The sequence below is a fragment of the Xyrauchen texanus genome, chromosome 1 (genome assembly GCF_025860055.1).
Source record: "Xyrauchen texanus isolate HMW12.3.18 chromosome 1, RBS_HiC_50CHRs, whole genome shotgun sequence".
Lineage (NCBI taxonomy): Eukaryota > Metazoa > Chordata > Actinopteri > Cypriniformes > Catostomidae > Xyrauchen > Xyrauchen texanus.
In genome coordinates this window covers 45,880,827-45,895,436 of record NC_068276.1, presented here as the reverse complement: position 1 = coordinate 45,895,436, position 14,610 = coordinate 45,880,827, and the positions used below count along the sequence as shown (strand labels likewise).

Sequence of the window (14,610 nt, the reverse complement as noted above, 5' to 3'; positions counted from 1 at the left end):
ACAAGACAAAAAAACTTGATATCAATATTTTATTTTATTTTGCAGTGAATTTCTTTACTTAATAAAAATATTTTTTCCCCTTTATTTTAGTGAATGCCATTTAGAAATATTTTTAAAAGATAATTTTGTCCTCTTTATTGTTAGTAAGCACGTTTAATACAACCTTTTAAGTCAGGGCACAAGCTGAATAATCGGTTAAGAGCTAATGATTAATCATTGCAATAATCGCAGAATAGTGTAATAATTGTTCTAATAATCGTTAGATTAATCTATGATCAAAATAATAGTTAGTTGCAGCCTTATGAACAAATAATTTGAACAAATCAATTTCATTGAGCCTTTGAGGGACTTTCACAACACCAGGTTTTAGTCAAGTCAAGTCAAGTGGTTTTTATTGTCGTTTCAACCATATACAGTTAGTACAGTACACAGCAAAACGAGACAACGTTCCTCCAGGACCATGGTGCTACATAAAAACAACAAAGGACCAACATAGGACCACATGAGACTACACAACGAAATAAAATACCTATATAAACTACCTATATATACCTATATAAAGTGCACGTGCAAACATGTGCAAAAAGTACAGGACAGTACAACAAATTACTGACAATGAACAGGACAATAGACAGTGCAGCGCCGACCAGTACTCAGTAGTGCAAAAAGATGACAGTTTCTAAAAATGTAAACATAACATACTATGAGATAATGTTCTATGCACATAGCAGTTATTGAGGTAGCAGACAGTTAGCAGACAGTTATAAAGTGACAGTTATTAAAGTGCAACTCAGGACACGTGTGTGTGTCAAACCAGTCTCTGAGTATTGAGGAGTCTGATGGCTTGGGGGAAGAAGCTGTTACACAGTCTGGCCGTGAGGGCCCGAATGCTTCGGTACCTCTTGCCAGACGGGAGGAGGGTAAAGAGTTTGTGTGAGGGGTGTGTGGGGTCGTCCACAATGCTGGTTGCTTTGCGGATACAGTGTTTTTTGAAAATGTCTTTGATGGAGGGAAGAGAGACCCCAATGATCTTCTCAGCTGTCCTCACTATCCTCTGCAGGGCTTTGCGGTCCGAAGCGGTGCAAGTCCCAAACCAGGCAGTGATGCAGCTGCTCAGGATGCTCTCAATAGTCCCTCTATAGAATGTAGTGAGGATGGGGGTTGGGAGATGTGCTTTCCTCAGCCTTCGAAGAAAGTAGAGACGCTGCTGGGCTTTCTTGGTGATAGAGCTGGTGTTGAGGGACCAGGTGAGGTTCTCCGCCAGGTGAACACCAAGAAATTTGGTGCTCTTGACGATCTCCACAGAGGAGCCGTCGATGTTCAGCGGAGTGTGTTCACCTTGTGCTCTCCTAAAGTCAACAACCATCTCTTTTGTTTTGTCGACATTCAGGGACAGGTTGTTGGCTCTACACCAGTTCGATCAGCCGCTGCACCTCCTCTCTGTATGCTGACTCGTTGTTCTTGCTGATGAGACCCACCACGGTCGTGTCATCGGCGAACTTGATGATGTGATTCGAGCTGTGCATTGCTGCACAGTCGTGAGTCAGCAGAGTGAACAGCAGTGGACTGAGCACACAGCCCTGGGGGGCCCCAGTGTTCAGTGTGGTGGTGGTGGAGATGCTGTTCCCGATCCGGACTGACTGAGGTCTCCCAGTCAGGAAGTCCAGGATCCAGTTGCAGAGGGAGGTGTCCAGGCCCAGCAGGTTCAGCTTTCCAATCAGATGCTGGGGAATTATTGTGTTGAATGCTGAGCTGAAATCTATGAACAGCATTCGAACGTATGAGTCCTTATTGTCTAGGTGGGTGAGGGCCAGATGGAGAGTTGTGGTGATGGCATCGTCCGTTGAACGGTTTGAACGATCACGCAAACTGCAGTGGGTCTAGTGAGGGGGCAGCTGGGTCTTAATCTGCCTCATGACGAGCCTCTCGAAGCACTTCATGATGATGGGTGTAAGTCGCGACGGGACGGTAGTCGTTGAGGCAGGACACTGAAGACTTCTTTGGCATGGGGATGATGGTGGTGGCCTTGAAGCACGTTGGAACAACGGCGCTGCTCAGAGAGATGTTGAAGATGTCGGTAAGAACATCTGCTAGCTGGTCTGCACATCCTCTGAGCACTCTGCCAGGAATGTTGTCTGGTCCAGCAGCCTTCCGTGGGTTGACTCTACGTAGAGTTTTCCTCACATCTGCCGTGGTAAGACAGAGCACCTGGTCGTTGGGAGGAGGGGTGGACTTCCTCGCCATCACGTCGTTCTGCACTTCAAACCGAGCGTAGAAGTCGTTCAGCGCATCTGGAAGGGAGGCATCTTTGTCACAGGCAACTGATGTTGTCCTGTAGTTGGTGATGGCCTGGATGCCCTGCCACATGCGCCGCGTGTCACCGCTGTCCTGGAAGTGACTGTGGATTCTCTGGGCGTGTGCGCGTGGGCGTATTCACAGGATTGCCCATTTAATTAGTATAAAATAGGTTGCTGAGGATGAAAATATGAACTAAATTACATTAATTCATTTACATTTACATGTATTCATTTGGCAGACACTTGTATCCAAAGCTACTTAAATTCACCTCTGAACTTTTTTCAACTGCTCTTACAAATGAAACATTGTTGCATTTCTTAAGAAATGTGAATTAATGCAAGGTTATACAACTGGATGAAAAAACTAAATAAAATAAAACATGTAAGCAGGGTCCAAAAATAACTTTTTGGAGTGAAATGAGAAAATTGACTGGCCATAAAAATGTCTTACCTACAATATTTAGCATTGTATTCATTATGGAATAATGTTGTTGTCTTTACCTTTTTATAAACAGCACAGATAATTTTAACTCATATGAGATTGAGCTATGAGCCTTTTGTATGTCTTTGTTTCTTTGTTTGTAATTGAAAAGCAGCCTGGCACAAAAACATGAAGACACATTATGATTGATTTCCTCATATTTTCATTATGGTGGCTTAATGCAAAGAATATTGCACATATTTGTTGCCACATGGAGTTCAGGAGTAAAAAAAACTTCAAACACCCTACACAGTGTAAATTTCAAAGTATTTGCGATTCACAACAGATGTTTTCTTTAGCATATTTTTAGAATTTCAGTCTGAATACCTCACATATACTGTATGCTAACAAGGGTCAAACTATCATTCTTACAATTCAACTTAAACCACATAATTTTGCTGATTCTAATAAAGATATCCGCTGGTTTGTAACTCTTTAATTAGTTTTGGAGCCTGGATGGAAGTATAATCTCACAGTTTGTGAGTTTCACAGCTATATTATGTCAGGATTTCTTAGTTCCACTTCCTGTTTTCCCACAGATATTTGGTTCTAGAGCATGTTTCAGGTGGAGAACTCTTTGACTACCTGGTGAAGAAAGGCAGGTTAACGCCCAAAGAGGCCAGGAAGTTCTTCAGACAGATCATCTCTGCGCTGGACTTCTGCCACAGTCACTCTATATGGTAAGAGTTGGGAATGTTTATGTTCCTCGTCAGTCCACAGGGAATCAAAATCCTTCATATTGAGCATTCACAGCTTGGCAGGCTCTCATTAGTTGTTCAAGAAAGTCAAATGTGCTGGTTGTATACCCTCTAACACATTTGTTTTTCTTTTTCCTTTTTTCATACATCATGTATAGCCATGAGCTGTTGTTGTCCAGTGTGTTGCACTGTTTGGTCTCATTTTATATGTATGGTGAAAGCCACCTCAAGTGCAGCATTTTCCAGTCATTACAAAGCATTGTTGTGAATACTAAAATAATCATATTGAGATATTACTATTTTGTAAAACATCTCTAACACACACACACACACACACACACACACACACACACACACACATGCACACACACTTTCTGGGTCAAAGATTGATAGCTCCCCTCCAGTACAGCTGAGGAAAAGTAGAAGTTTTATCTCTGAGTGTATCCTCCAGCCCCTTTCTTCTCCACATTTTTTAGATATTGATGAAAAATGTTCTCAATTTTTATTTTTATATTTTCTCTCCATCTTTTCTGACTTAAGAGCCAAGATGGGTTCAATTAACCTCACAACAGCAGGAAATAGTAAAGGTTTTGGCCTTCTAACACTGAGTTACATGTTCTCTTATATACATTTATGTACAATAATGTAATTAACCTGTCTGTTCTCTTCAGGTTGTATTTGACCCATTTTTATTTATTTATTTGGGTAAAGAATATACCATACTATAAATACCACATTGTTTTTTGTATTGTAACGATGCTTTGTGATATTGTCTAAATACACACTATGAAAGCTCATTTTAATTTAATTTAATTTTTAAAATGTGCTCAATCTGTGGTCTTTAAATATGATCTTTTACAAAGTTATACAGTTTTAAATCGATTTATATTTAATATGTTAAATAAATTTGACTCCAAAATATTTGACATTTTCTAAGATTATCCCTTGACTCTTACTTTTCTCTATCCAACTTAATTCTTATTACTCTACATAACTGCATACATGATATATCAGAAGCAGGGACAAACCAGACAGTTGGATGGAAAAATTGTAAGTGCTATTGCTGAAGCTGCTAATGTTTCTGTTTGAATGACCTCTTTTTGCACTTCAGTCATTCTCACGACCATATCCTCTTCATATGCTTGTATGCTAATGCACTGAAGGGATAGCCATTAACACAATATTTGCATCTGTTTACCATGCGCTTGAGCAGGCGCACAGCCTAATGAAGACTGCTGCAAGCTTCCAGCACAGCTCAACTAGCTAATGGATGGTTTTGAAGGCCTCTTTCGATAGTTGATGGAATGCGCTGAATAAACAGCATGGCAGGGAGGCGTCACTTGTTCTCTCCTCTGCTCGTTCACAGCCATTTTCCTCTCTTGAGTTTTAAAGCTCAACTCATCTAATGTGCTGGGCTGATAGCCTTCAGCTGTCACTGCATTCATAGGGATAAAATTATTGTTTTCTGGCCTCAGTTTGAGGACAGGCAGAAAGGATAAAGTCTGGCAGAGTCTAGATAGGACTGTCAGACTTATGATAAACAAGCTAGTCAAATTCATCAGCCATTACCCTGCTGTCAGGTACACAAGAAGGAGTAGAAAAGAGATGAGTGTGACCAAGTGTTTAGCCAAGTTTTATATTTGCCATGTTAGAAATAAATTCAGGTTCTTTCAAATAAGGGATAAATAAGTGATACTCTTAGTTGCTTATATACCACATTTGCCATTTGAGATTTAAGTAAACCATCAGTGGCAGTTGACAATTGACCACATTGTAAACAAAAATGAAATGCCACCCCGTATATGCCTATGGCTATGCCAAGTCAAGTCAAATTTATTTGTGTAGCGCTTTTCACAACAGACGTTTTTTCAAAACAGCTGTACATGAAATGATGCTATAACATAAAATGAATGACTATAATGGCAATATTAGTTATTTATGTTTAGATCTATTAGTGGTTAAAATTAGTAAACTAAGTAAGTGTTGTGGGTCAATGATTAAACAAAGTGGTTTTGTATGAAATATAGGTTTTAGTGTTAAAGTCCTTGAAGTCATCCAAAATGAACTGAGGAAATACACGTTGATGCATTTTCCTTGGCAGATGAAGGTTTGTGGTTCATTCATTTTCTATGTAGTTTAAGAGAGTGTCATCCCTCCTTTGAACAAGTTGATATAGGTTTCATTCAGTGAGGAGCATTGCAGTCCAGCTGGAAACTTATGGTAGGTAATTTGGAGATCTCCATCCTGAGCCCATGCTTGAGACTGTGGCTCATGAAGAATCTCATGTCTTTGAGTTGCATCCTCTGTGAAGCCTATCTTAGTAGACTGAAATGAAGTCTGGCAGGCATATGCTGCAGTTGGTCATCATCACTCATCGACACAGTGGGAATCGGACATCAAACAGGACCAGAGATGGATCTGGCAGGGTCTGGTAACCTCTGAATATAATCCAGAGTTTTAGACAGGGAAAGAAATAGAATAAAATTAGCGTGGATGCCATTCACTTTAAAGTAGGTTTAAAGAATAAGATAAATGTTTTTGGTTCTGGCTGACCTAACTAAAGCAGCATAACTATGAACTGAAGATGTATGTGTATATATGTATATGTGAATAAAAGCGTATGTTTGTGTATAAACAACGAGTCATGGAATGAAGTGCTAAAATGCATTTGAGATGCATTCACTACCATTTTTACTGACTAACATATAACTTAATTGCAGTTGTTGTAAATAAATACATTTGAATTTCACACTGAAGTGTGACACAAAGTGTCCGTGGTCCGTAGCAGCAGCCAATGTTGATATTTACCAATTTGGTTTCCATTTAAATCTGTAATTTTTAGCATTGACACTTAAATGTGAGATTGATTTAAATGCAATAGCATAAGTATTGAAGCTTTTTTACAGAACACAATATTGCTCACTTAAATATGGGACGATTCCATATGATACAGGATGGTTAGCAACTATACTCATGTTTAAGTAACTGGGCCTGGAGCACAAATACAATAAATACAATCATGCCTCACTTGTGCAATGAGGCATGCATAGCATCAAACGTTCTAGCTCTATTGCATACAGCAGAGCATGCTTCTATATTTGATGGGGAAATTGATCATTTTCTGGTATGCTTTTAATTAGGACCATTGTTTACATGCATTAGCAGCAAGACATTTAGACAGGCTGTTTTGGCATCTCTAAATTTTGAAAGTGTTTGGTGACCATCAACAAAGGGCTAGGAAAGATTTGATGATTGGTTTAACCAGATTGTGAAGCTCTTTTTACTGCTCCAGTGTATATTAAATGATAAACTAAATTTGCAATGCAGTCATGAATAGTGTCACTAGTATGTGGAAAACCTCAGAGAAGAAAGTACTTAGCACTAAACTTTAGCAAAGACACTTGTTTAATTGTGCTCATACTGTACCCTACACATACTGTATTTTAAATAAGCATTCTTGTCTATTAAAATAAATATTGTTTAGAAGAATAAATGCACACATGATTTGTGATCACTTCTGAAGCGTCAATGTGAGCAGAAGGTCAACTGGAGATCTTAGTTTCCACAAACCACTGAACTGTTAAATGCCATGTGCACCATAGCTGGAGGACAAGAGCTCAATGATTTGGGTTTTTAAACATGTGGTGGGAAACCTGTTTGTGTTTTTTGTTAGATTGTTCTCTCACATGGTAGAGTTAGACAGATTTAGTGGCTTGTGCATTATAGATGGCATGTTTTGTTCACTTGTTGAACAGTATATTGCTGTATAGAACAATGCTGGCAGTTAATGTGCCCGTTTACATACACACCATAACCAAAAAATCCCAAAATCTGATTATTAAAAAAATCCTCAAACCACGTTTCGAAATCGAAATAATATAGTTATTCTCTGCTTTTGACATCAGATAGTGAAGAGGCATGAACGCAACACATGGATAACCCAGAAAGAACGCCGGTAAATGTGTTTACATGCAACAGGAAATCGGTGTAATGGGCAAAAAATCTACGCATGTGGATCAGTTTCTTTTTATGCCGTTTATGACCTTGTTTAAAGTTGTTTAATGCATTTACAAATCAAACATTGATTTGGCTTATTTTGCGTAATCTGTGTAAGATGTGCATGTAAATGCGCTCACTGTCTCTTTCCGGCCAATACAATGCAAAAGCAAAAAAGACTGAGTCTTCAGTGGGTGCTTGAAGCTGCTCATTTCCTATTGATGCCATATAAGGGGCCGTTCAGACCAAATGCGTTATTTTACTAAAAATGCTAGACTCAGTGCAACAAACATCACTAAACGCATGTGTAAAATGGCAGGCAAAACTACTAAAAATACATAGATTTGCCCCTTGAAGGTCTCTGCGTTGTTCTGTCTTTTCTGAGCACTGAAGTAAAGCAATTATTGTTAATAATTTGCACTTTACAAATTCATCCCGTTATTAATTTTATCTGACTCCAATTTTATATTAATCTGACTCCAATTTTAAGTTGACCTCTGATTTAGATTAAAGCTCTAAATTCTTTCTGATTATTCTTTTATTTTAATTATTTAAGTTATTGATTACTCTGAATCCTCTTCTATTCATTTACCTTTTGATCAGTTTCTAATGAGATTCAAACTGATAGTCTTTAAGTGGCTTCCTCCTACATTAAAGCTTTAGTTATGATAGAAATGATTCTTAAAATGTGATTCTCCTGCTCGGTTCCTCCAGAGCGGTTTCTCCTATTTTAAAGACCCAGTATTGATATAAATGATTTCAGAGGAATACAGAATAAATCAAAAAGTAACAATTTATTTGCCAGGTAGGATTTAAAACACAAGTTAAAGTAACAAGTCAAAGAACATACCTGGCAGTTAAGAAAAGTACATGTAATTGCAAAATATTGGAAATCTGAATGCAGATTCCTATTATTACAGTTACACACATCGAGGTGTGGGATCATCTGAATACAGAGAACCTTGAGCTCTGGGCCAGCTTTCCTTAAATACCCAGAGGGAAATACACATTGTGTACCAAATGGTATTATCCTTTGATCAATGAGAATTTGGGGGTAAAAGGGTTCTTGGCTTCCTGGTGTTACACCTTCAAGGAGGGGTTAGACCTCCGGAATTATTCAGTATTTGGCAAAGCCCTTATAACTTTGTTGTCATTAAGTTTTACAAACCTGGGTACAAAACACTATACCAGACGCACAGAGACATTTTAAATGATACCAAACATGTTACACAAGTTACATTATTTGTATACATCAGATATGGTCTTTTGTTACATACAGACCTTAGGTGAGTTTGAGGTGATTCTGGGCTGAAGGGGAATGGATGAGGAGAAGAGGGGAGAGAATGGGACAGATGTGTAAGGGCAACAACGAGGTGTGATTTTACAGTCTTTGCTCAGTGGGGTGTGATGCCTCAGGAAGAGTTGCTAATTGTGAGAAAGTTCATTTGTTGATTTTCTCAAAAGATTATACATTTACTCTTTGCCTTTGAATGTAAACACATTGGCACCCCGCCTTAAACATGTGTCAAGAGATGGGTTTTTTAAACTGATGTACTTTTAACTTGACACAGCCTCTAAAAAAAATCTGTGCTAGACACTGAAATAATGAGACACAGCACAATGGTCAAAGACGTCTGTCTAGCTCATGTTTACATAGAAAACAATTGAAAAACAGTGGAGACAGACACAAGAATGCATTCGGTGTGAACGGCCACTAACTCTGTGCATTTATAATTAGAATTTACACATAAAGCTTGCCCTAAATGTGAGCCAGAGAAGAAAAATGGTTCAACAGTTTACTTCAGAAATTACTTACTGTTATTTAGTGCAGTAAGCATGGTGTTTTTGCAAGTTTATGTAGCAAATTTAAAGGCTTAAATGTTTGTTTTTTGGTTTATGTGTTTAAGCAAGCAGATGGAATTATTTTGTAAAGATGTTTATGATTCTGCCTGAGCAATACTTATGGTGCCAGATACCCTGGGATCAATCAGTCAGTCCTGCTTTACTCAATCAGTCTCTAGCTGGCAGCTAATCAGAAGAGGCTCTCAATAAGCACACACTGGTATTGACTGGGACCTCACATAGTGTTTCCATTACTGAGAGCTCCTCCTTCTCCTTGGTTGCCTTTGCATGGGAAAGATGAATCAATCTCTGGGCAAAAGACAGTAAAAACTTTATTGTTGATCTGGGTTTAACCTTTGCAATAACTTGGTTATCGCTGGGTAAGGAAATACCTGCTCTTTTATAGCTTGTGCTTCCTGCAGTCACATAACTTTCAGTGGACCTCATATATGCTCAATGCTAGTCAGTTGTTTGAAATGTGGAGTCTTTTATAGATGAAAATGTGTGCAATTTAATGCCTACACACACTACAGGTAATGTGGTTATTGTGTTGACTTAATATAGCATGGAATTCAACTAAAGCATGTTGATAATAGTGCCAGTTGCCAACTGAGAAATCCATAGCTAATTCACAGGAAGCAAAAAGAACCCTGTGAGTGTTCTTATCTCTTGATCAGGTAATTACTTGCTTGGGCAGATGTTTTAATTTCACCAGTATTCTCTTTGGTTGTACGTAGATGTTGATGAGTTCTAAGAAAGTTTGTGGTTGCATCAGTGGAGTTCTAGTTAGGGGAAACAGTATTTCTGGTTCAAGTCACGTTTCTATCCCACCAACAATTATTGTCCAGTTGTTGTTGCCAAACCATTCCAAACAATGAGCTTCAATAAATGCTCATAGGCTCTCAGGTCACATTCAGCCATCTTTTGAAATATAGTTGAAATGTTCAAGCTATTTTTGATCTACTGGGCCTAAAATGATCTTCTGTTCCACGATCACTTATTCGCTCTGGATGAAAGAGTCTTCACTTCTTGACACTGGCACAGAAAGCTCAGAATTGTATCTACAGATCAGAGGATTTTACAATGAAACAAGGAATCAAGATGTTTCCAGTGACGTCTGATCAAGAGATTTGGGGCTGAGTCTGATGCTGGCAGCTTCTCTGTTTTCTTAAACAAGGAATAAGATATGTAGATAAACAATACGATGCAATGCAAATGCAATTATTATTGCAACAGTGTGAACACAAAAATCGTTTTAAACCATATGCTCATTGGAATTGGACAACATAAACAGGTAAATAGGAAGACTCTATAAATGTTTTGTTTATACCTAAAGTATAATGTCTCCCATGTTGTATGCAGCCACAGAGATCTGAAGCCAGAGAACTTGCTGCTGGATGAGAAGAATAACATAAGGATAGCAGACTTTGGTATGGCTTCTCTACAGGTTGGAGACAGTCTCTTAGAAACCAGCTGCGGGTGAGTCATAATCTATCCTCCTGCTACAATTACTTAGAATTTACCTGTTTGTTTTTTATAAATCAAGGGAAAGTACATCTAGACTTAGGGCTGAGCAGTATGCCTTAATATACAATACCATGCAATTGTAGAAATGTGTCACTGCAATAAATATTTTGCATGGCTTTTAGTGACTGGACTGCTTCACTTCAAAGATAGAATAATGTGTATATACAAAGCAGGGTGTTTCACAGGATGATATGTCATGACTATAAAGTAGAGTTTAGTTGTTTACAATTGCTAAGCAATGTTGCAACTTGCTGCAGTAATGTAGAATTCAATTAATTTGTGGTCACAGGTGTGTGTGTGTACAGTATATCAGCTATTAAATTACTTTTAAAGGACAACTTTAGCGTGGCTCATCCAATCAGAATTTAGAGTCAGAAATATCCCTTTTATAAGATTAGCTTAACTGTTTATTGACTTTTGTGTTCAAACTCAAGTGTTGATTATGTGAAGCTGTTCTGCACTGACGCCAGATTTCTGCACTGATACAGAATATAATATTTTTGGTTTGTATTCACAATGTTCTATAAAAAAAAGAAAGAGAAAATATTCAAATAAGATTAAGTACCATTTATTTGTAACATATTTAATTTACTGGATTACCAAAAATGTGGCATTATCACATTATTAAAATGTAAACATTTCCAATAAAAAGTAAGTATATGGTTATATTAAAGGTTACAATTATAATAATACTGTGAAGATTTTAGTCGAATCGCTCACTGCTTTCTGAATTCAAGTTTTGTTTCATTTGGCTAAATCCATTGCAGCTAATACAATTTTTAATTCTGTTCAGATCAAAATAGTAAACAAAGTATGATTTTGAGAGCTTTACAAATTTCTGAGCTGAAAAAAGTTAACTCTCCCATTGATAACCACAGACACAAAGGAACCACCAGATTTATTTGCATGAATTATGAAAAAATATAAATATAACTGAAAGGTTTTGAATAGATTTTAGCGCCTGACCCTGTCTGAATTCTTACTATTAGTGAAAAATATGCACATGACGACCTACGGAGACCCTTAAGTGAACTTTGTGGAAAGTCTTCTCGTGTGCACGGGGAAACGTTCACATTCTCATGCGTTAGAATTTTAAGTGTATGAATATCTTGTATCCATTAGTGTCAGCGCCATCTCACGGAGAACGCAAGTGCATGGGTGCACATGAATTGTGACCTAACCTCACTCTGGCATTCATAGGCACTGTGAATGTGTAAGGCATGGCATGAAAGGCACTATTGTCAATGAAAAAGTGAGAGAGAGAAAGGTGCTACAGATCCGAACATATTGTGACAAAACAATATTAATCAAGACTTTAGTACTTGCCCAAGTGACCAAACCATAGCCTTGACTCCAGTCTCTACTACTTCTCTTATTACCAATGACTAAAATTAGTGGCAAGGCTTTGGTGCTTTCCTTTGACAGAGGCATTCTGTAATTATTGATGGTTGCTTTCCTATCTCTAAGCACAGATGTGACACTTTTTAATTAAATACATTCATCTTTTTGAATGCTGTCTGCATGACACAAATATAATCTGTTTACCAGAGTTAATGAACTCCAATTGAATATGAAAGTGCCAGACCCCTCACATGTGAACACAGCGATGCAGGAAGACCAACACGGAGCCTCTCTGTGCCAGACATTCATTCATTTGTATTTGCTCCTCATTGCTTCCCTAGTGAATGGATTGACCCAATTTTGAAATAGCTTTAGTTCTGAAAAATCTTGCAATGTTGTCAACCCAATGATAATTTGGGGAGGAGTCATTACATAAATAGTGTCAAGGCTGCTTGGAAATCCATCCAATTTAATTTGATTCACCCAGAACCTAGAGAAAAATAGCAAACCTTCCAAGTCAAGTGAAACTACATTACGCCTCAATACAATGCAAACCAGATTCCCTGGTACCACTGGTCATATATGGATCATTACCCTATATCCATTAAGCTTGTAAGTTTGATAATAACATCAAAGAAAGCTGGCTTTACTGCTGCATAAAAGCAAGAAACAACATAGTTCCAAGCTAACTAACACTAAGTCTGGTGTTAGAGTGATGTCAGAGTGAAAACCCTGCTTATGTGGCAAGAAAAAGAGTCAATTTCAGTGTTTTTGACTCTTTAAACAGCTCCCCTCAAGTCAGACCAACAGCACTTGAGGAAAAACAAAAAATGCCTTGCACAACCCATGAGCGGCATCTGATCTAAATGAGTAATTTCTCTCCATCAGGGTATTTTCAGAACAACTTAATCACCCCATGTGGTGTCCCTGATTTGCCATATCAATCCTCTCTAATGTTCACATCATAAGGGATATCCATGCCACACATACAGCAACCAGGCGTCTTAATGTCTCTTTCAGTGCTGGAACTTTGACATTGACTTTTGTTGTAGGAAATGTTCTCAAATTATTATTAAAAAGTGAGTGCATAAAAAATTATTGATTATATATTGTAACGGGGTAATGTGGGCAAGGAGAAGGTGTGAACCAGCTGAACAGTCAACATAAATTTAAATGTAACACTCAACATAAAACAAACATAAACACACACATGCAGTGCGGCTGCATGCGTCTCTCTTTCTCTCTCAAACCGGCTCTCTGGCGCCCTTATCTCGCTCTCCCGCTGATCAGTGATTCAGCTCGAGTCGTGCCACATCACAGCCCGGCCACGCCCTCCTCCTCATCATCACATATATCCATATGTAGCTTCTAAATGGAAGTACTAAATAATAAAAATATGACAAAGACAAAATATGAACTGAATTTACACAAAAGATTCAGTTCAAAAGCTGAATATACCTTCATAAGCATCAATTCATGTTTGCACATTTTAGTTGTGTGTGAGTCCCTCAATTGTTCCAAAAGTGTCAAAAGTTGAAGCACAACATCCTATAGCAGGGATGGGCAACTAATTTGGTAAAGGGGCCATATTGGACTTGAAGTAGTGCATGGGGGGCCATATTGTATTCCTTTTGAGATACAATGTTCTGCATGGTTTTGGTTTTTGTATTTTTAAGCCCAGATATATTTGTGTACTCAATTTTCTGAAGTGTATCTGTGACTAATGGAACTATTCTGCAATTGCCTAAAGTATTGTATTGCTCTACAAAGGTATAGATACCTTTCTCTCAGGAATTAAAAAACTGAATAAAGGCTGAGCTTAATTTATTTTACCATCTCTACTTCCCTGTTAATTTATTATTAAATGTAACAATCTCTACATCAGGGTTTTAATATAATATATATTTTTTTAATTTATAGAAATTATAATGTTTGTCGCAAAGCGTGCGAGTTTACTTATTAATTTCTAAAACTTTACCCTTTTACATGCTAAAAGTGGCATGATGCGGGTCTCCTCAATGGTTAACTTTTAGCACACAACTGAATAACACAGGCTGCATGACTATGATAAATGATTATTGCAAGAGTTAGATTAAAATACAGGTGCAAAGGGCCTTAACATTTCTAAATTGCCCAAATAAAAAATACATATACATATTTGTATCTGGCTTGCTTTTGCTCACATGTCAATGATGCCAAGATCTACTTTTATATTTAATTTAATCACTGAGAAGGTTTACCTGCAAATTAGCAAAAAAACATCACAAGCAGCCTCAAGAATGGACACAGAGTAGCCGTTTAACACTTTTCCTTGAGCAGAATATTGCACTACAGATCGCTAAATTTGTTCAAAGGGGAAAGCAAGACAGAAAAAGCACACTCGCGTGCATGGTTGCCAGATTACACAAAATAAGTATAACATTAGGCA

General features: G+C 37.9%; 1 protein-coding gene across 6 annotated transcripts in view; it reads left to right on the top strand.

Moving 5' to 3' along the window:
* Positions 1-14,610, top strand: part of LOC127660380 (serine/threonine-protein kinase BRSK2-like) — a 184,895-nt gene that overhangs the window by 132,124 nt on the left and 38,161 nt on the right. For all 6 annotated transcript variants that reach the window (XM_052150976.1, XM_052150746.1, XM_052150660.1 and 3 more), the window contains exons 4-5: positions 3,318-3,458; positions 10,677-10,793. In XM_052150976.1, the coding sequence (XP_052006936.1) occupies positions 3,318-3,458; positions 10,677-10,793 (258 nt within the window). The remainder of the gene's footprint in view (positions 1-3,317; positions 3,459-10,676; positions 10,794-14,610) is intronic.